Source organism: Microtus oregoni, unplaced genomic scaffold, assembly GCF_018167655.1.
Source record: "Microtus oregoni isolate MIOR12 unplaced genomic scaffold, Mior012 000020F_ref0000438, whole genome shotgun sequence".
Taxonomy (NCBI): domain Eukaryota; kingdom Metazoa; phylum Chordata; class Mammalia; order Rodentia; family Cricetidae; genus Microtus; species Microtus oregoni.
The window spans coordinates 35061366-35084237 of record NW_024543079.1 but is presented as its reverse complement, the minus strand read 5'-3'; the positions used below and the strand labels follow the sequence as shown (position 1 = coordinate 35084237).

The 22872-nt window shown below is 44.9% G+C and overlaps 1 protein-coding gene across 1 annotated transcript in view; it reads left to right on the top strand.

Moving 5' to 3' along the window:
* Cds2 (CDP-diacylglycerol synthase 2) overlaps window positions 1–22094 on the top strand; it is a 50461-nt gene extending 28367 nt beyond the window's left edge. The window contains exons 4-13 of the mRNA XM_041670947.1: window positions 241–338; window positions 5487–5626; window positions 5907–5965; window positions 6748–6830; window positions 10915–11002; window positions 11640–11708; window positions 12487–12639; window positions 15164–15283; window positions 15667–15770; window positions 16144–22094. Coding sequence (XP_041526881.1) covers window positions 241–338; window positions 5487–5626; window positions 5907–5965; window positions 6748–6830; window positions 10915–11002; window positions 11640–11708; window positions 12487–12639; window positions 15164–15283; window positions 15667–15770; window positions 16144–16276 — 1047 coding nt within the window. The 3' untranslated portion in view covers window positions 16277–22094. The remainder of the gene's footprint in view (window positions 1–240; window positions 339–5486; window positions 5627–5906; window positions 5966–6747; window positions 6831–10914; window positions 11003–11639; window positions 11709–12486; window positions 12640–15163; window positions 15284–15666; window positions 15771–16143) is intronic.
* The last annotated feature ends 778 nt before the right edge of the window (window positions 22095–22872 follow it).

Genomic DNA, 22872 nt, shown 5'->3' with positions numbered 1-22872 from the left:
CCTAACGTATATATTCAAGCTCAAGGTGGGAAGAGGATTGACTGAGTCCTGGAAGGTTCTAGAGTAAAAGGTTAATAAGGACACTAGGACTGTGCATCTTCCTATGAGAAATTGTGAAGTAGAGGTCTGTATTACCCTGGGGTGGTCTGAGACAAAGGGGGAACATCTCTTAAGTACCATGACTGTGCTGAAGGCCTGTGAGGACCCTAGGAAGAGCTCTCCGATTTCTCTGTTTTTCAGGTGATGTGTGTTCAGATTAAGTGTTTCCACGAGATAATCACCATTGGCTACAATGTATACCACTCCTATGACCTTCCCTGGTTCAGGACCCTCAGCTGGTAAGCTCTCTTGGTCCATGGGGCACCTTGCCTGATGTGGGTGATGTGATTGGTGGTAGGAGATTACAGAGTGACGGTGGAGACAGCCATTGCCACAGACTTGCACGGTATCTTTGAGTCTGTGTCTTTCATAGGCTGGATTGTATGACTGTCTCTGAGGAGTCTTCAGTAGCTGGTGTCTTCCCTAGAAGAAACAGATGTGTCTGGGCCTGAGTCTACCTCAGTAGTAGGATTCCTTCGTTCCTGCAGCCAGGGATGGCAGCTTGTGTCCCCACCTGAGATCAGCGTAGTTTTATGCTGCAACCCAGCACCTTACTGAACTCACTGGACTCACTGGGAGCTGGCAAGTTCTGGTGTTAGTGCTGCTGTCTCTGGAACTTGATTTCCTCATCAGTACAACAGATCATTGAGGCTTCATCTGTTGGAACCATTCTTCCTCTAAGGCACTCATGGTGCCAGCGTGGTGATGATCTGAGCTCCTTCAGAGACTGTTTTTTCTTCTCCTAAAAAGACTTGGCTGCCTAATGAAGTAATAAGGGCGGCGGAGGGGCTGCGTCCCCAACACCCCAGCCGCCTGCCCGGCTAGCTTATGCCCCGAAATAATTACACGGACACTGTATTCTTTTAAACACTGCTTGGCCCATTCTCTTCTAGGCTAATTCTCACATATTAATTTAGCCCATTTCTAATCATCTGTGTTGCGCCCCTAGGTGCGCTTACCGGGAAGATTCTAACCTATGTCCATCCTGGGTCGGAGCTTCTTAGCGTGCGTCTGCCCAGGAGCCAGGAGCATGGCGTCTCTCTCAGGCGTCTGCTCCCGAGAGGACAGCGGTCGGTCGAGTCTGAGCTCACTTCCTCTTCCTCCCAGCGTTCTGTTCTGTTTACTCCTCCCACCTATCCTCTAACCAATAAAATGGGCCAGGGCAGTTCCTTTATTAGCCAATGACCTTCCTCCATCATTTCCCCTTTTTCGGTTTAAACAAAAAAAAAAAGGCTTTAACATAGCAAAATTACATATAACAAAACAGTTATCAAGTAAAAGTTACAATAATCTTTATCATAACTAAGGAAAACTATAACTATAACTAACTATTCTTAACTCCATCAAAGACTCCAGAAAGATACACTACTACCTAAGCAAACAAGAAAAAAGCAACTTTTAAAACTCTAGAAATGACAGAGACATCTCGCTGCCTGGACAGTCACCCAAAGTTCCTCTGTATCGTTGGGGCATCCAACTTCAGCCTTCAGGCCCATGGTATCCAGCAGACATTTCCATAAAGCAGGAAAATTCAAAGTCAGTTCAGTCACTATCTGTTGTGTCCTGCGGAATGTCTCGCAGACTCTTTCAAAATGAATCAGGAACCCCGAAAGATCATCTCACCTTAGGCAAGTTCAGTAGTCCTCTCTCTGTGGGTTCTCTGTGTCCAGTTTATGCAATAGTCCAGGCAAGAGCAGTTTCTTGCCCAAATGGCTATCAAACTCCATAACGAGCCTCTTCGATGCCCATCTTCCTCTTGAAGTAGATTGGTGCTGCCAGGAGCAGAGTGTCTCATTGTCATGAAAAGTCCTAAGTTATTAAAACATTTAAAATGCCATATTCTATAATCTTTGAAAAATATGAAGAATGCCTATCTAAAATATATCTACGTACATCTAGAAAATATTAACATGACTACAAACTTGACTATTATTTATGATTATCTATTAACAACTTATATTTCCTAATTATACATTACATTTTTTAATAATGAACTACACAATCACAACACCTTAATCAATATCAGAAATACATATACATATAACAAAATTGACCGTAAATCTCAATCTATACTAAAAGCAAAATCTATACTAATGCAAATTATTCATACCTATATCATATCCCCCTTTAAATGTAAAAGGACGTTTATAAACCATATTTGGGAACATGGGCACAGTTTTTTCTCTCCAAACTGCTTCCTGCTGAATGGGGGCATCGTTAATTAGGTCTTTCATGGTATAACCTGTGTGCTAGTTTCATCTCAGTTGGCAGTTGAGCGAAGCAATTTTTTGAAGATGTTCACTGCAACCCTTCAGGAGGGCATGGTCCATCATACCAAATCGGAATAGAAGAAATGAACAGCGTCTCATCCTCTGTGAAAACAAAATAAGAAACTCCTTTCCAAAGTATCATATCCTTAGATCCAAACTTCAAATTCAAGGCATCAAAATATCTATGTTGGATTAGCTCAGCAGCATTTATAAATAAATATCTTTTAGCAGCTGTTGCTCCTTCCTCAACATTTAAATAATTCAAAGAGAGCATAATAGCATACAGTATCAAGATTCTCTGTGTATTTTCCATCTTTGTTCGTTTTATTTTAACCTCTATTTTGTTTATTTTTACTTTTAACTCTTTGCTTTTTGAGACAGGTTCTCTGTATCTTTGACCTGAAGTAACTCTGTAGACCAGGCTGTCTTTGAACTCTCAGAGATCCGCCTGTCTCTGCCTCCCAGGCATTGGGATTAAAGGTGTAAGCTACTACACCTTGAACTCACAGAGATCTGTTTGTCTCTGCCTTCTAGGCACTGGGATTAAAGGCGTGTGCTACCACACACAACAACTCTCTTCCTTTTTTTGTTTTTTACTTTAAGAACTTCAACTTTTAGTCTGCATATATTTTTTTTTTTTTTGATTTTTCGAGACAGGGTTTCTCCGTAGCTTTTGGTTCCTGTCCTGGAACTAGCTCTTGTAGACCAGGCTGGCCTCGAACTCACAGAGATCCGCCTGCCTCTGCCTCCCGAGTGCTGGGATTAAAGGCGTGCGCCACCACCGCCCGGCTCTGCATATATTTTTAACACACTTTAAACCATTCAGAAATTTTCTCTGTCTTTGAATCTCTCTTTACTGTATATCTCTCTTTTTCTGACCACATGAATCTTTAATTTACCAAGCAATATCAGTAGGATTAAAGGCGTGGCTTTGCCAGCTATATCCAGTCCATCCCTTAGCTTTCCAGCCTCATGGCGGATATACAGGCTGTAGCCATGTTTACTGCAACAACTGTATGGCATTTCAAGGTCCCTGCCAGCAAGTGAGCTACAACAGACAACACTCAAGTCCTCTCTCGGTAGCCGGCTCTCCTGCCTCAAACAGTCAGAGTTTGCCCTGGCAGGATGGCCCAGAAAGCTGGCATTTTTAAACGGCGCAGCTTTTTTCCTGCTACGGCTGAAAACTGAAAAGCATGTGTTCAGCTTTTCGTCAACACCATTTAAGTGTTTCGTGGCAGGACCTCTTAATGAGCTGCAGGGTTTTGCAGCTGAAGCTGAGTCAGGAAGCCTCTCTTAGATGAGAGCGCTGGCTTGCCTCTAGCAAGCAGAGTAGAACCGAGAAATTGCTGCTACCAAGAAACCAGGCACAATGCTTTCATTTTGTTCTAGAATTACTTCCCAAGCTGTCTCAGGCTTTATGTGGAAGCAGTTGTCCACGTGGGCGCCATATGAAGTAATAAGGGCGGCGGAGGGGCTGCGTCCCCAACACCCCAGTCGCCTGCCCGGCTAGCTTATGCCCCGAAATAATTACACGGACACTGTATTCTTTTAAACACTGCTTGGCCCATTCTCTTCTAGGCTAATTCTCACATATTAATTTAGCCCATTTCTAATCATCTGTGTTGCGCCCCTAGGTGCGCTTACCGGGAAGATTCTAACCTATGTCCATCCTGGGTCGGAGCTTCTTAGCGTGCGTCTGCCCAGGAGCCAGGAGCATGGCGTCTCTCTCAGGCGTCTGCTCCCGAGAGGACAGCGGTCGGTCGAGTCTGAGCTCACTTCCTCTTCCTCCCAGCGTTCTGTTCTGTTTACTCCTCCCACCTATCCTCTAACCAATAAAATGGGCCAGGGCAGTTCCTTTATTAGCCAATGACCTTCCTCCATCAGCCTAACAGCAAAAGCTAAATAAAGAACTGTAGCACGTATGATTTCTGAGCCCCTTCCTGACCCACCTGCTGTTGGCTCCCCTGTTCTCAGGTGGTGCTATTCTAGCAGAGCGGGGAAGACTCACTGACTGTGGTAACTGCTTTGGGACTTAGTGGACTGATGGTACTGATTTGTGCGTGAGAAACGTGGTGATGACCAGGAAGCTGACTTGCTCAGCCGTGGGCACACTCTTCCATGTGTTTCAGATCACTCAACAGTACAAGCTGACCCTCAGCCCCCACCTGCCCTTGGGATTGCTCTCTGGGCCAGATGTTCTCTTTGTGTCTACAGTTAGACAGCTGTGTTTTGAATTTTGTTACATACTCAGGAGGCCTGACCCTTGCTATGGTCACTTTGCAAAGAAAGTTTTTCCACACAATGGAAAATAAACCCAGTGTGGGGGTTTTTCGTAACTGAGAGATGGGAAAGAGAAGCTCTTTGGTTTCTTTTGTTGAGGGCTTGGGCTTGAGCTGATGCAGCATGATCCCGTATCCAGAAGCATAATGGAGCTGTTGGTTGTGGCTCCCCCCTCTTGTTCCTCCAGTTGAAGAGAGGATGCAAACAAATGCATAGTTAATGCTAGGTGAAGGATTTGGGTCACAGCCAGGCTTCCAAAGGAGGGTATGTCCTGAGACGGAGCCCAGGTGCCTAATGAAGTCATTAGCTACTGCCTGCTATAGAAAATGTGATGTGGTAATGGATATCAGATCATGCTTCATCTATCTATCTACCTATCTGTCCGTCCATTCATCCGCCCATCTATCCCTCCCCTCTCTCTCTCTCTCTCTCTCTCTCTCTCTCTCTCATCTACTTAAAATGGCGTTGGAGCAATGAATGAAAACAATGGATAGATGAAGGGGTGTTCCAAGCAAGGAAGAGATAAAGCAGAACAGACAGTGACAAGGCCAAGTGAGCCACTTTTGACAGAAATGGGGAGATCCTGTGTGAAGTCGGAGTGACCCTAGGGGGTGGGCTGAGGCACACTTTGGAGGGTCCCAAGATTGGCTGTGTGAACACCACAAAGGGGGGGGGCAGACTTCCAGGTTTGTAATAAAGGGAGAGTAAAGTAAAATGTGCTATAAATTTCTAGATCAGTTCTCAAGGTGGTGGGCTGTTCCCTTTTCGAGGTTTTCTGAGAGCTCATGGAGGAGGGCTGCACACAGTTCCCTGGCACTGCCTTCTCATCATTTCCAGGTACTTCCTTCTGTGTGTAAACTACTTCTTCTATGGCGAGACAGTGACGGATTACTTCTTCACTCTGGTCCAAAGAGAGGAGCCCTTGCGAATTCTCAGTAAATACCACCGGTTCATTTCCTTTACCCTGTATCTCACAGGTATGTATCGTGTGCTTCCCCAGTTCTCCTCTGGGCATTGTGTTCCTCTGTTTCATTTGTACGAGTTGGTTAAAATTTTGTGATGTCAACTGACCATGCTAGGAAGCAAGCTAACAGCTTGATTACATTGCTGTAAGCTAATTTTCCCTGTGGGCTATGAAATCTCTGTACTGCTTAATTGTTACAAGTAAGTTAGTCAGTAGACCACTTAACTCAGCTAAAGAAAAAGAGGAAGAAATGCAGTGTGAGTCATTTGATCTTCTCTCCTGTCTCCAACTAGGGTTCTGCATGTTTGTGCTGAGTCTAGTTAAGAAGCATTACCGACTGCAGTTCTACATGGTAAGGGGAGTGTGTGTGTGTGTGGGGGGGGTTATGAATGTGCATTTTATGTGTGTGAGAGAGAGATTGAAATTGATTTCTTGATTCACTTGAAGATCTGCAGAGACTAACCAGGCAAGTTTGTTGGCTTGATGATCTGTAGAAACTAATTAGGCCTTTGATGTTCTGTAACAAATCAAAACTTGATATGGCTTGTTCTGTATTCATCTAGAACATAGAGCAGGGAGACAAGAGTCCTGCAGACCAGACTCTCCTTACACCCTCAGAGGTCTTTCCTCTGAAGGTGGGCTCCAGGGAGGGCCATGCTGCAGCCGTGGAGGCACTGCTGGAGAGCCTCCATCTCGTTCATTGTTGGTGCTGGTCATTGCTTGCCTCGGCCTGAGACAGTCTCTGTGAGTGGGAAAATGAAATGTCCCATGCTCGAGAGCGGGAAAGAACCCATTCACTAGTAGGAGGCAGACCCTGCTGGTTTCTGTTATTGTTTGGTTGGGTATGATGATGTAACTTAGACTGGTCCCACATTTACAATCCTCCTGCCTCTGAAGCGCTGAGATTTCAGGCATGCCTTACCCATGTCTGACTTAGTCCCTGCTTTGATGGGACAGTCACTGGGAAGGACTATGCTACTCCAGAAACTCGTTCGGTCCTTTTCCCTGCCAGTGAGCCAGGTGTGAAAGCAGGTCTTCCCTAGTTCTCAGTAGTTTCCCATTTGTCCCTTCCTGTTCTTTGAAGCTGCTTTGGCAATACGCTTGGTAGGTAGAGTTCATTCCTTTCTCTTGCAGTTTGGCTGGACCCATGTGACCTTGCTTATTGTCGTAACCCAGTCACATCTTGTTATCCATAACTTGTTTGAAGGAATGATATGGTAAGTAGTGACATTGAGACATTTTTTTTCCCTTCAAGGTTGGGGGTTCTCATACACAGGCAGGCTAAGGATCTCTGCCTCCGTTTCTAAGCTTCTCACCGTGAGCACATCAGAATTCTCTGTGGGCTGGTTTACAAAGTACAGTTGATTCCCATAGGTCTGGAGTGGCACCTGATTCAATTTCTAGTCCATTCCCAGGTGAGGTAGGTGCTGTTGTTCAGGACTGGACTCCGAGACGCTCTAGTCTAAATTGACAGGTTCATTGAAAGTTAAAGAACCGAAGGTCAAAAACTGTGGCAACAGACTTGATAATGTAGGCTAGATAATCATGATTTCCTACAGCCTATAAACAAGGAAAGTAATGAATATACACATGGAGGCGGATTTTTCTCTCCCATCAGCCAGCTCCCAAATAACCACATGGAAAGCTCGGTTGAGAGCTTAGGCCTTTTTTTTTTTTTTTTAGCTCTTACAACTTAACCCATTTTCATCAATTTTTACTTTCTGCCTCGTGGCTTACTTACCTTTACCGTGTATTGCCCATGCTGCTTTCCTGTTTCCTTTGGGCCTGCCTTGTCACTCCACCTTCTTGGCATTTTCTCCGCCCTGAAAATCTTGCCTACCTATTAGCTGTTCTGGCTTTTCATTAAACCAATACACTCGGGAGGCAGAGGCAGGTGGATCTCTGTGAGTTCGAGACCAGCCTGGTCTACAGAGCCAATTCCAGGACAGGCTCCAAAGCCACAGAGAAACTCTGTCTCGAAAAACCAAAAAAAAAAAAAAAAAAAAAAAAAGAATGACACGTCTTCACAGTGTACAAAAAGATTATTTCACAGCATACACACGTGACTAGGTCAGTAATTACAGGGAGCTTTGAAAACTGATAGTTCCCCATGTGGCAGAAGAAACAGGACCAGATAGGTCAAGAATTGATAGTTACCTGACCCTGCTGAAGATCATACAGAGGGAGAAGGAGATGGGAAACTGATTTCCTTTATGATGAATAATAAATAATGTGCCAGAGAATTGAATCTGGCAATGGGTCAGAAGAACAGTATGCTTCTGTGTGATCTGATTTAAGAGCATGGGAACTTGTCTGTTGTTAGTCACAGGCTGACTGGAGAAGCTAGATGCCCTCAGTGGAATGGTCAGGACCAACCTGGTGTACTGTGAAAGATGGTAAATGCTGTGGGTGACAAGCCCACAAGCTTCATCTCTAAAGAGTGCCTGCAAGTGTTAGCTTTATGTATTATATTAAAAACAAGTGTAATGGCCCCGGGAGGCACCCACCAGCTCCTTCCCTGTCTGGGTTTTTGTTAGGTATTTCTTAAGAGTGCTAAATTCAGGGCCAAGCATACCATGAGGATTATTTGTGGCTAATATTAGCCTTTCTAATGAAGGCCTCATCATAGTTCTGTAGAGTAGAGATGGTGGGAAGCCTCGATGAAGGAAATGCTGTGGGACCTGAAGAGCCCGTCACTTTCAACTCCCTCAGAGTAAGCTGGGAAATACCACAATTTCCATACAGCATATTACACTGGAACAGAGGAACTTAGAACAATATCAGAGTGAGGTGAGGGGTGGACTGGACCAGTTCTGTTGGGAAAGACATATCAGCAGGGGAGGAGCAACGAAGAAGCATATCTCTGAACCCTGAACTTATTATAACCAGGAAACAGAGCAAGAGAGAGCGAGAGAGCGCTAAACTTTGAAATTTTAGTCTTTTTGAAACCTGCCCCCAGTGATACACCTCCCCCAACAAGGTCACACCCCTAATCCTTCTGAAATAGTTCTGCCAACTGACAACCACGTGTTCAAATCTGTGAGCTATGGGGTCGTTCTCAGTCAGACCACCACAGTCTACTCCTTGGCTCCTGTAGGCTCGTGACCATATCTTTATGTAAAATGGATTTATTTGAACTTCAAAAGTCTTCATAATCTTTCAGACTCAATAGCTTCACAGTACAAAATCTCTGAGATTCAAGGCAATTTCTTAATTGTAATGCCCTGTAAAATCAAAAAAACAAATTGTATACTTTCAACATACTGTGGCACAACAGTTTCCAAGGGAGGAAATGGGGTGTAGTGAGGAAATACTGGACCAAAGGCAAGACCAAACCCAGCATGGTAAACTCCAAATCCTGTAGCTCCATGTCGCATGCCAGAGGTGGAGATGTCTCCTCCCCGCGTTGTCGACTACAGCACACTTCTTTTCTTGGGCTTGTTCCACTTATTGGTACAGCTCTCGTACCTCCAACATTCTGGGGTCTACAGTACAATCCAGGCCTTACTTTGACAGCCTCACACAATGGAGGCTATTATGGGTCTCCATTCAGGGACTCTCTTGCCACATGTCTGTCCTCAGTAGCTTTCCTTAACCTAGGGAGAAGATTCCAAAACCCCTTTGCTTCTGTGTCTTTCATGAATAAAGCCAGAATCACTTGGTTGATGCTGAGGATGGAAACTGACCTCCTCCTTGAATATCATTTGCATAAGCTTTGATTGTTGTTGCTCTAAGGAACAGATAATTCCTTAGGCAAAACTTTTCACAAGTTGTAGGTTTAGCTGGGTGATGTCTTACCTTGAGGGCAGCACTCACTTTATCCATTTCTCCTCATCTCTCTCAGCACAAACCTTGGCTCCAACATTAAATTTTTTGGTTCTTTTTTCTCCTCAAACTGAACACTTGCCATTTCTTTTTACCCCACTATTCCTTTCCATTGAACATCTGCAGAAGAGTGATCACTAGTAACCACAGCAGAGTCAACGTTAGGCTGTCCATCAAAGTTTCCTCTGCCAACGAAATTAGTCCAAAACTCCTCAATTTAGCCTCTGGCAAATTCTTAGGATAGGGCAAAAGTAGCTACATTCTTTGTGAAACTATCACAAGAATGGTCTCTGGCTCAGTTGCTGATACTGTTCTCTGAAACCTCTTGAGCTGAGCATCCACAGTCCACTGAGCACTACTAAGCTCCTATTAGAACTGTCAAGTTAGCCCTGGTACAGCATTCAACTACTTTTCTCGTCCAAAGTCCCAAAGTTCCACATTCCTCCAGAAACAGCGTGGACAGGCCTGTTACAGAAATAGCCCACTCCCTGGGCTTTAGTTGGTCTTAGTTACTTTTCTGTTGCCATGACCAAAACATGAAAGAAAACATTGTATTTGGGGAGAGTCCGTGACAGAGAGATAGAGACACAGATGGACGCACACACACAGAAGGCTTAGACTTTTTTGAAGCCTCAAAGCCTGCTTTCAGTGACACACCAAGGCTACACCTAATCCTTCCCAAACAGTTCCACCAACTAATGGCCAAGCAGTCACATAAATGGGCCTGTGGGGGCCATTCTCATTCAAACACATAGAGAATATTAGTGCTAGTAATTAACATGGGAAATTTAAGTATGACTATATGATGTGTATTACTTAAAAACATAAAGATAATTACTAGGCAGAAAAAGATTTTAGGTTGCTGTTTTGAGGAGTAGTATAAAGGGTGGGAAGTAAGCAGATGCCTCACCTTGAACAGTTTGTTATCTTGCTCATGTACTACTTTGTAATGAAAGAGATTCAAATGGCATTTATAAAATGCTGTCTTCATTTGTTCAGTCATTCCGTGAACATCTGAATATCAGTCATGTGCCAGGCTCTAGATACAGCATTGGTGTGTGTTCTTCCTCTGCTTTTTTTAGAGATGGTATCTGTGTGTAGCCTAAGCCAGCCTTGAACTTAGAGCAATTCTTTTTTATCCTTTCCAGGTGGTGTTAGAGGCTTGTACAACCATGCCTGACTTACTTTCTTTTTAAATTTGTATTTATAGATAATCAACTAAACATAGTAATGTATTTTATTATGTTTTCATATGTGTATACAATATATTTTCATTACTCACCCCTTATTGCCCTCTCTTCCTTCCCACTTCACTGTTTCCTTTCCTCTTCCCATATTTATTTTCTTCTCAACTTAAATCTTAAAGAGTTACAAATACACCATGAGTTATCTTGGTACTGAATTATTTCTGACATTCTTTGGTAGACTTCTGAGATCATCTTGGTAGAGTTACTCCTCTCTCGGATTTTTTTCTAGGTTCATTGTTCCCATTTCGTGTGTCATCTGTAATGATATTATGGCCTATATGTTTGGCTTTTTCTTTGGTCGGACCCCGCTCATTAAGGTAAGTGGGTCACCTTGATATGGGTTGTCCCAGTGGGTGGTAGTGCTTTCTGTATGGCTTGTCAGTGGATTAGAGAAGAAATCTTGTTGGTGTGTATCTACTCTAGTGCTGTCTTTTGTCACTCCGGGGTTATGTAAGAGAGAAAAAAAAGCCCAAAGAGAAATAGGCAAATACTTATTTCTAAAAACCTACCAAATAAAATATTTTTATGTAGACATACTTTTGGGGCTCTGGTCTTTGATTATTATTACTAATGTATATTTTTATAATACAATAAATGTGTAAGTCACTAATGGACTAGAAAGAAAACTAATCTGAAAAACATAGGATAGGAAATAAGGAAAACATTTTTGGAGAGAATTTTGAAAGTGATATGATTAATTGAAGAGGGTTTTTATGTAGAAATACTTCTTGTTTGTATGGTTTTGAGATGGTCTTGCTGTGTAGCCCTGGCTGGTCTAGAACTCACTGGATAGACCAGGCTGGCTTCAAAGAGAGCCTCCTGCCTCTGCCTCCTTAGACCTGTGATTAAAGGTTTGTGCCATCACACCTGGCTGGAAATACTTTTCCTAAGTAACCAAGCACCAAACTGAAGTTACAGACTTATCCTTTGCTGACAGTGTGTTTCTGTCTGCAGCTCTCTCCGAAGAAGACCTGGGAAGGCTTCATTGGGGGCTTCTTTGCCACTGTGGTGTTTGGCCTTCTGGTAGGTGATAAATACTGTCTGGATGGGGAGGGGACAGGGCCTGACACTGTCTTCAGAGGCCTGTGCAGGAGTGGAGAATATGTCTTCCCAAACCAGAGACTCTTTCCTGCCCAGTGCTGACCTTGCTCAAAAGAACAAGTTTTGTAACTGGCATGGCAGCTTCCAGTTTTCAGATTGTTGTGTAGGGCCCATGCATACCCTATATGTCCTCTTATGCCCAGGCACCAGGTATTAAACTAAGACTGGGGTGGCGACTGGCAGCTTGGATTAAGGGGTGAGGTAAGAAGTGTTGCTTCCTCTCAAGGTTTTCTTCTGCATATGGCTTGTCCAGGAGTATAATCTTCTAACCCTTTGAAGACACCATTCCCTGCTGCTGATTCTCAGTCCTTCCCTTTTCTAATGTTGGCTGCCTGTCACTGTACCCTCCCCACCACATCCCTACCATGGCTTCTCTGTAGCACTGACTTTAGAGATTCTTAGCACAATGGGGGCAGGGCTCCATAGGTGGGAAGAATTGTCTTACAGCTCTTTGCTCAGATCTTTCCTGGGTCTTTTTTCAAGGTTTGTGTTTGGACATATATGTGTGTGTCCCCAGTGAGACATATGAACCTTTTTACTTAACAATTCAGGTAAAATATACACTAAACACAAACTTTTCTTTGAGCCCATGGCATCCAGTGAGCGAGGTGGGAGGAACTCTGAGAATCATGGTGCTGGCCATTCAGGCTGGATGTCTACAGCTGATGTTCCTGCTTGCCCCTCTGCTCTCCATCCCTAGCTCTCCTATGTGATGTCTGGGTACAGATGCTTCGTCTGTCCTGTGGAATACAACAATGACACCAACAGCTTCACGGTGGACTGTGAGCCGTCTGACCTCTTCCGCCTGCAGGAGTACAACATCCCTGGAGTGGTCCAGTCGATAGTTGGCTGGGTATGTGCCACTTACATACTGGGTGGCTGCAGGGAGGGGTTCCCTCCAGAGATGCTAGCTTCCCCTCCTCCCAGAACTCTGAGCTCTGGATCAGGATCGGGATAGAGGAGACCTTTCCCCAACTTCATGTCACTTAGAGGAGTGGTTCTCTTACTGTGTGGGTTCCTAGAGGACCCTGAGATCTCTGTGAAGTCCTGGCTGCTTTCTAAATAATATGTGCCTCTTTCTCTGGGTTGACATCTTCTGATGATACAGAATATGTGGTGAAAATTTGTGACATTTGGGTGTGAGTTAAAACTACAGCCCTGCCTGGACTAGCTCCTGATTGCTTGCTCAATGCTATACCTTCCTGGCAAATGTAGACAAGACAGTTGCTCTTGTGTATGCCCTGGATGGGATTCTAAAATTAGTAACTTCATTAAAATATTTCCGATCCTCGACACCATTTTAATATTCTCTGTACTGAAATGGAAAATACACAGAAAGTATTTCTGCCAAATGCTGAAGCATAGTGTGTTCCAAGGAAAGAAAGACATACAGTTGTGTAAGTTGTGAGCTCAGTTCTTAGTATAGAGCTTTTATTTGTAAAGACTTGGGTATAATGGGACATTTTTCTTGAGAAGAATGAAGTAAGCCTGTCATTTCAAAGAAAATGACTGATAGTTGTTACAATGACAAAAATCCACATTTCAGGTGAAAATGAGAATTTTGAAAACATGCACCTGTCATTGTGAACATGGTGGCTTTCTGGCACTTCAAAGCCGTCTGACCTCACATGACAGAATGTGCCCACATTTGCATAATAGTTGCATAACAGTGACCTGGTGTTTCTTAGATGATTGGTGTATGGTGCTCATAGTCATGTCTGGGTAAAAGATCCATCTGCAGTACATTGTAGACCAATGGATTTATGTGAAGAAGCACAAAAATTCATTAGGAAGACTTCAGATTCCACACTGTACCTAACTTTTCTTCTGGCTTTTGTTTTTGTGAGGCAGGATCTCACTATGAACTTGGAATCCTTCTGCCTCCTTGTGAGTGCTGGGATTGTAGTTGTGTGCCACCACCTGGCTCTCAGATATTTTTCTTCTCTTCATGTGTGTGGTTGCATGAATGTATGTCTATTTTTAGGTGTCTCTATACATACATATGTGTGTGGAGGCCTAAGGTTGATTTCTCAATTGTTCTTCTACCTTATTCTTTTGAGGCAGGGCTTCTTGAGTAAATCATGAACTTAGCACTATGCTTTCTTGCTAGCCAGCTTATTCTGGGATCCTCTTCAGAGTCTGGAGTTACAGCTGGCAGCCATGCACACCCAACATTTCCATGAGTTCTGGGGCTCTGAACTCTGGTCTTCTTGTTTGTAGGGCAAGTACTTTAACTGGTGAGCATCTCCCCAGCCTGCCCCTAAGCTTTAAGAAACTATGCCTGTCAAGTTCTGGTGAAAGAATGCCCACAATTCTCTGAGAAGACTGCTAAAATACACATCTTTTTAAAATTATATTCTCTGTAAGACTAAGACTGGATTTCCTTATATATTGTCTGCAAAACAGCATAGGAAGTTGATTAGTTGTTTGTTTGAGACAAGTTCTTATGTAGTATAGACTGGCCTTAAACTCTCTGTAGCTAATGATACCTTTGAACTCCTTATCCTACTGCTTCTGCCTTCCCAGTGCTGGGATTATAGGCATGTACCACTACTCCAGGCCAGAATATCTTACTATCTACTATTGGGCCATATGTTAGAAACTTTAACTAAAAACAGGGACCAATCTTTTTTTCCCCCCCTAGGTTAATTTCTTTTATATGTATGAGGGTTTTGCTTTTAGGGCTGTATGTGTGTGCAGTGCCAGTGGAGGCCAGAAGAGGGTGAGAGATCTGTTGTGGAATTTTTGATCATACCATGAACCCTGAGATTATGTTAATTAAATAAAATCAACATTGAGTCAAGAGGCTGAGCCAGCAACTAGTTGACAGGAAGTAGTGGTAGAGAGTGAGAGAGAGTCAGGAAGACGAATAGAGAAACACAGGAAGTAGTGGTAGAGAGTGAGAGAGAGTCAGGAAGACGAATAGAGAAACACACAGGAAGCAGTAGAGAAGGATTTTGAGTTTGGCAGCCTTTTTGGTTTGAGACTGTGGAAGAGAAGCTCTTTTTTGAAGTTGGCTGAAGAGGAGGGTCAGTTGGTTGGTTGCTCCTCGACTTCTCTGAGCTAGTAGGTTTTCATCCCAGCATCTGACTCCAGAGTCTTTATTAATAAAATCGTAAGATTGAGATTTAGTTTGAAAATAAAACAGATCTCCTTGAACTAGAGTTATGGGTGGTTGTAGGACCACCATGTGTTCTAGAAACTGAACCCAGGTTTTGCAGAAGCAGCAGGTGCTCTTAACCACTGAACCATCTCTCCAGCCCTTCAGTCTTCTGATTAATTGAAAAAGAGAGAACTAGTTTTATTAACTTGTTCCAATAATTGTAAAAAGCCAGACTTGCCCATTGCTTGACTTGAATTTCACTTATTCTCTTCAGAAAACAGTGAGGATGTACCCTTTCCAGATCCACAGCATCGCTCTCTCCACCTTTGCCTCTCTCATCGGTCCCTTTGGAGGATTCTTCGCAAGTGGATTCAAACGAGCCTTTAAAATCAAAGTAGGGAAACGCTCCTCTCTATCCCTCACCCCTCACTTCCTGTTGCCCATCCACGTTTCCTTCTCTGCCCTGCTCCGTCAGCATTTACCACTCCACCATACCAGTTTATGTACCTTGGCACTTAATGTCTGCTCTTCTTGACCCATGTGCTGGACTTGGGGGTCAGTAAGCGAAAGTAAAAGTCAGTTTTTAGTTTGTTAGTTTCTTTCAACAAAAGAACATTTTGAATTTTAGTTGTATTCTGTGACTACCTGAGCATTTGATTCTATACCTCTTTTCATCACCTTGTCTACCCAGCAGGGCTCTGTTATGGGGTGGATCTTATAGTTTGGGATTTGGTTGTTGTGAGGCCAGACTCACCCTTCTTTTCTCTGCTCCAACAGGACTTTGCCAATACCATCCCTGGTCACGGAGGCATCATGGATCGCTTTGACTGCCAGTACCTGATGGCCACCTTTGTCAATGTGTACATTGCCAGCTTTATCAGGTACGGTTCCCTCCACCCGAACCACATGAGTGGATTTCTTTTTTCGTTTTTTGTTTTTCTCAAGACAGGGTTTCTCTGTGTAGCCCTGGCTGTTCTCTCCATAGACCAGGCTGGCCTCAGACTCGGAGATCAGAGTGCTGAGATTAAAGGTGTGCGCCACCATGCCTGACTGGATTTTTTAAGTATGATGATATCCTCAAATTAGTCTCTTAATTTCAGTGAAATTCATCCTAAGCTTGAATGTGGTTTTTAGTTGTTAATGTTTATGGACCCCCCCCTACTAATAGTGAATTTACAGATCAGAGTTTCACTTGGATAACTGGGCCAGCAGAGTAACCTCCCCTGCTCAGTCATGCTTCTTGTTCTGTTGTAGGGGCCCAAACCCGAGCAAACTGATTCAGCAGTTTCTGACGTTGCGGCCGGATCAGCAGCTCCACATCTTCAACACACTCAAGTCTCACCTGACTGACAAGGGGATTCTGACCTCTGCCTTGGAAGACGAGTAGTGTCCACCCAGAGCCAGGAGAGCCGGAGCAGGACTGAGAGGGGCAGGTCACCACGGCCAGCCCAAATGCTGTGACTTAGATAATGAAAAGCTAGAACTCACTGTCTTTTTTTCCCTCCCTTTTAAATTTGTGAGTTTTGTTTTTTAAAAATCTGTATATACAGTCTGTTTATAGTGTGGGCTGTGAGTAAGTTATAGCTTTGAGTTGCAAAGGAGTCACAGGGAAGAACCATTTGGGTTTCTTAAGTACAGGTATTGAACAACATGAAAGACAGTGTTGCCCAGCTCGGGGTCTGCTGGTGGTTCTAACCCCCACCCATCTAGTTTCTGGGCTGTCTGAGAGTCATCCGTTCATCTGTGTCTAATAGTAGAGAGACTCTCCCACCTGGCACAGCTTCATGGCCTCATTGCTTTTGCTTAACACCTTTCACTGGGGCTTCTGCAGGCATCCCTGTCTGGGAGCAGTGGAGGGCCACCCTCTGTAGAACAGAGGTGGGAGGCTTACTGATCAGATAAGCTTCTTGTCCAAGCCAAAATCCTGCAGAGGGCACAGGAGCTTTGCTCCTAGTTTGCGTTCACCATACAGACTGAAAGAAGATTTCAGGCTTCATTTTTCTCAGAAAGCGTGAAGAATTGATGAAGTCTGGAAAGAGAACCCCACACTGTAGTATTTCAGGTATATGCAGTAGAATGCACTGTCAAGCCTTCCCTGCCACGCAGGCTCCGAGGACTTCTGGAGGAGGTCCTCCAGACTGTTTCTTTCAGAGCTGAGGCCCTCACGTTTGTGCTATGGGTTTGCTGCTGCTGAGTTCGTCTGGGGACTCATGAGGGGTGGGGAGCAGTGGGCTTTGGTTCACATACCCCTTGCCTGGAAGCCCACTTGTGTTGCTGCTGTGTTGTGTACATAGTACTCTTGAGGTGAATGTGTGTCTGTGTGTTTATCCGGACTTCTTCACAGAATCCCTGAGTCCTGCTTTTTTACTACAGCAAGGCTAATCTTCTTATGAAATGTGACCAGTGTAGATGTAGTTTTTATGTTACTGGGGACCTCTTGCTGTTGTTTGTGTAAGCTGTGATTGTTCTTTTCCTTCCTAAGCATAAGCTGAAATTGAAAAGTCGAGAGGCTGGTTCTTTGTCAGGCCCAGGAGCAGGTGGCAGAGAAAGAACTTGTCCCAAGCATGTCAACACCATGGCCACGGTGTCCCCACTGCTGAGGAGGGCGCCATGACTTGCTTTAAGCACATTGGTCTGTGCCAGTTTGTTTTCAGATTAGCCTTTCTATCTCCTTCAATAAACAGACAGCTCTCAGAGTGTCTGTCATGCGCCATCATGCGCCCCACATGGGAGTAGGGGTGGAACGGCTTTTTGGCTCTGAGCTTCGACGTCCACGTCAGCCTTGTGGCTTTTCTTTCTCAGCTCCCAGGGCTGCATTGAACCCCCTGATGCCTTGGGTTTGGGTTGTGTGGCCTTGGCTGGGAAGCTTTGCCCTCAGGGTTCTGCTTTTTTGACTTACCCTGGAAGTTCACCAGTTCTGTAACTCTCCAGAGAAGTTCCTGTCACTAGAGGCCCCTGTTGCTATTGAGTCATGTCTTGGGCACCCAAAAAAGGAAATACACTCAGGTGCATTTTACAAATGCTCTTAGGATGAGTCAGTGTCTTCTTAAGATTTTCAGTGGTATTTAGGAAGGCGACTGTACTTTTCTGACTGAAGAATGACCTTGGATCACCAGACTAGATAGAGAAGGCACTCCAGTCCCCAGCAGCCAAGACTCTTGAGCCGCAGCAGTAGAGGCTTGAGGAAGTGGTTGCTGGTGCCGAAAACACGGAAAGTCGGTGCTCACTGGCGCTGCCAGCCAGAGGTCTGTATTCTTTTCTGAGTTCCCGGGAAACAGGAGACTTTCCAGTCAAGTAGCCAGGAGAGCAGTGCCACCGTGTGTCTGTACAGCATGTTGTTTGTCCCATTAAGTAGGCAGGATCCGAGAGACGGCTTTAACACGCACCGTGCAGGTCTCAGTGGCTCACATAACTTGCTTTACACTCATTTTGTCAGAAATAAAATTTTTGTGCCTTCCCTTGTCATGAATTTAGTGTTTGTCACCTTCATGCATGGCTTTCTATTTCCACTTTGTGTGATTGTAAGTATTGTGCAGTTTTAATTTAGAGGGTTTTGTTTTTCTGTTTGTATGCCATCTGTTCCTAGCAGCCTTCTGAGGCCCCTCGAGTGAGAGCCAGGGGCGAACCAGAATACTGCATCTCAGTTTGTTTGCAGGACGGGAACGTCTAGTCCTTGGCGTCCCCACACCTGAAGTTCTTCAGTGTTCCTTCTCCTAGGTCCCGGGGGCCTGAGAAAGGCCTGAGCCAGTGCTTAGCTGACTATTAGCTTATAACCAGTGATAGTGGGGTCGTGGAACCCAGGCTGACAGACAGAACAAGCCATGGTGGCTCCCTGGTGAGTTTGTTCACGAATGTTCCCACGAAATGGGGCCTGCCCTTTGTGTGTTATTCCCACCCTCTTAACCACCTCAGTGTGAAAACAAAGTTCATGTTTGTATCTTACTTCTGAAAGTGAAGTCCTGTAAGGAAATTGGAGAGTGTACACACACACACACACACACACACACACACACACACACACAGCCTGTTTCACAATCTCAGCCTTTTAGTGTGTGCTTTATAACCACATTTAAAATGTATTTATTCCTAATGTACTGTAGTAAACATGAACTGGTCTTCAGAGATATTAAATCTAACATGTAATCTTATATAGGTGGACTGTGAAACTATTTTTATGATATTTCAGAAGACTCAAAAAAGACCTTATGGGCTAATTGCTGGATTGGCAAGAGCCAGATTTGAATGTGTCCCTGAGTTTACCGAGCCCATGGCAAGCTGAGGTCAGTCCCTGTTAAGGAGCTGGGTGGAGGAGTGATGTAAGGACTTAGGACAGGGTATCTCACACACAAGACTGTATGGCAGTCACTTTTCTTGTGAAGTCAGCCTGAGGTAGATCTCCAGGGGAGACTTTTCCTCACTCCCAAAGTGAACTAACATAGCTAAAGCTTCTTGTTAGGAACATCTGAGGCCATGTTGTCCTTGTCTCTCAGAGTATTTCGTGTCTGTGCCCACTGTTCCTGCTCACTGGCTCATGTGGGAAGAGGTGGTTTTTCTTGCCCAGGTCAGGATGAGGAGGGAGACCTGAGCGAGGGTGGCAGGGTAGCTCTGACACAAGGTGGTCAGCTGTGGGTGGACTCTCTGGAGCACAGGGTACAGAGGGTGCTTTGTATGCTGAAGTGTTGGGGTTTTAGGACATGGGATGGTTTTGAGACTAGAAGGGCAGAATATGTAAAAACTAGAGTTTGATGACTAGTGGTCTTCAAATCCATTGGCTGTCTGAAGACTCTGTCCCCACCCTTCCTCTTCGTCAGTGCCTATCTGCTTGGCTCTTTATCTTGTTCTCCAGCTGGCGAAGTGCAACAGTGTGTTATTAACAATTGCAAACATATAGTGCTTAATATGCGCCAGGCACAGTGCTAAGGGTTTGCATGCGTTACTCCTTTACTCCAGAGGACGCTCTGGCTAGGTGTTCTCCCATCTTAAGGATGGGAAAGCTGAAGCTCTGGGTTAGAAATGAGAACAATGTGAAGAAGACTGACCTGAGGCTCAGACAGCCTCCATCTGGCCAGGTTCCAAGCAGCTGGCTGTGAGGATGCTTGTGAGGATTTCCTGAGCTAATGCATGTGGTTAGCAAGGTGCCTGGCACATAGTCAGCACTCAATAAATAGTAGTTGCTTTTTTTATTCTGTTTAAACTGAGCTCAATGAGTGGTTCAGCCCACACTGATGGGCTGATGGGTATTCAGCTCCCATGTTCCCACTGCTTGCACACAGTTTGCTGTTTGTGTCCTATAAAGTGACCACACTGTCCTTCCAAGAGGAGCACTTCAGCCGTCCAGTGGGAAGAGCCCTATGCAGCAGCTTGCTGTTTCCCATGGTATCGAAGCCACCTTGGCTGAGGGACAATGTGAGGCTGCTTCCTCTTTTCCTGTGGCTGAGATTGCTCACAGGAAGACTATTTGCTCTGACCTGGGGGTGCCTCACCCTGGGCAGCAAGGGCCTGTCTTGCTCTGAACCCCACTTTTCCCAACCAAGGCCTGCACTCTTGTACAGTGCAGGAATCCATGGTTCTCTCTACAGGTGTGTATTTCAGGAATAGACAGGATAGAGAAAACAATCCTGCTGCTGAGTACACCAGCCCGAAGCCTAAAAGCCCTGCCTGTGCTCTTGACACCACAAGCGTTCCACCCTGCGTTTCTTTCTTAAGAGAACAGATTACAGTAGGTGACCATTGAGGCCAGGTGATGTGTTTCTGTCTGTTCTAGATTAACAAAGGATCCCATACACATAATTATTAATCATGAATGGAGAAATGTTTAATCGGTTTTCTGAATGGACATGGGGAATTGGGGAAGGAGAGAGAGAGAGAGGGTGTATATGTGGGTGTGTGTCTTGGACAAGCCTTCCCTTTGATTGAATGGCATTGGCTAACATGATTCCGGAGCTTCTCAGACCACGTGAGTAGGAACTTTGGTTCTGACTGTGGAGTATCCCAGGGTGTTGATGGGACCTGCAGGCCTGTTGCTAGAATCCAGAGACTGGAGCTCCTCTTGCTCTTCTGGACTTGTGTTTGCCGGCCCCGGCCCCTCCTCCTTCACTGTGCCATCTGATGAACCAGGCAGTCCTTTATCTGGAGAGAGAAGTCCAGTGCTGACAGAGGTCCTGGGGCACTGCTTTCCTAGACCGTGGCCATGCCCAGCTCTAGCTCTTGAAGGACTTTGAATGAGTACAGCATCAGAAGGACTTGCCACATGGCCATCTGCCCCAAGGGAAATTTTTAGGTGTTACCTTCTTAGCCACCTCTGCCCCCTTACTAGAATTCCTTTCTCACCCGTTATGTTTGTGTGTTGGTTTTTCTGGCTTTTCTCAAAGGAACACTGATGTAGAGAAGGGGTGAGAGTGTTTTGCAGTGAGCTGAATGTGCATACGTGTTTGAGTTCTTTGTATGAGGCTTTTCTCATGTCTTGGTTTCTGTCTTGGGACAACACTGAGCAGGTGTCGAAGGCTGAATAACAAAGCAAATGAGTGGAGGCAGGGGAACCATTAAGACCCTGGGAGGCAGCAACTCTTTGTCCAGTTTAGGGACTCCGGAGAAGTCACAGGTGCAGCAGCAGGACTGAGAGCAGGGGACGGGGTGGGAGTCACACAACCAAAGGTAGACTCAGGTCAGTTCAGTGCTCCTTGGTGGCTGTAGATGTCAGAAATCACCTCAGAAAATCTATCCTGGGATTCTTAGGCTCATTGGCCCCTTCTAGAGTCTGAGCTGAAGTTAACACTTTTCCTAACAGCAGTGGGGATCACAGTGGCAGACGGCACAGAGCACCCTAGTTTCCTAGCCTTTTTCATTGTGTGGCGGGACCTGCTGAATCCAGTTGTCCTACACTGCCTGGCCGCTTTCCTGTCCTCAGACGGGGGCCTGGGACACAGCACTTGGCTGTGTGGCATCCATGTGACAATCCTTAGTTCTCTTAGATAGATATGTGCGTGTGTGTGTGTTCCTGTTGGGTAACTTCTCTAAGCCAGGCTTTACTAAATCAGTGTTCTCACCATGCCCTGCCCTTCTCTCTGCACTTAGGATTGTATAGAACACATGTAGATTCTTCTCAGTGCAGTGTAAGAATGTGATATATTGTATATTGGAAAGTATTTACCTTATTTATATACCTGAATGTTCCTATTAAACAAATAAACATATCTTAAATTCTAGATTGTGTGTGGTTTTTGATGGGAGAAGCCCTTTAAAAATTACTTTATGCATATGGATGTTTTGCCTGTGTGTGTGTGTGTGTGTGTGTGTGTACCACACATATGCCTGTTACCTACAGAAGTCAAAAGAAGACAGATCCCCACCACTGAAATTACAGATGGCTTTGGATTAATATATGGGGGCTGGGAATCAAACCTGGGTTCTCTAGAAGAGCAGTCAGTGCTCTTAATCTCTGAGCCATTTCTCTCTTCCCAAGAGGTTGGCTTCTGTGTTTTGTTTTTAAGACAGTCTTACTAAAAGCCTAGGCCGACATTAAATGTAATAACCTCTCACCTCTGCCTCTGAATGCAGGGGTCACATACATCACTGCCTGTATGTGTGTGTGATACGCTTGCATGTGAGCGTGTGTGTGGAGGCCCCCAGGTTGATGTTGCGTGTCTTCATCTCCTTGTAAGGGGACCCTTACGGAAGGACCATGAGTCACATTCTGAGTCACAGCCCCTGTCTCCCCATAATTACCAAAAGACATTCATCGCCAGTTCTGGAATCAACCTAAATTCAGGGAGTTCCCAAATAGAAAGCAAAAAACCAAAACCCAAACCTAGCAAGAAATGAGCAAGAGTTGTGGGAGTGAGAGCACACCTTCAGGTAGAGGGGTTTCAGGACGAATTCCATCTTCCTATGGCCAGTAATAGGAACTCTCTGCAGCAGGAGGGAACTCTGGGCTTGACCGCACAATCCCATTGCTCTTAGGTTTGCAGTACCCCAAGACTGTGT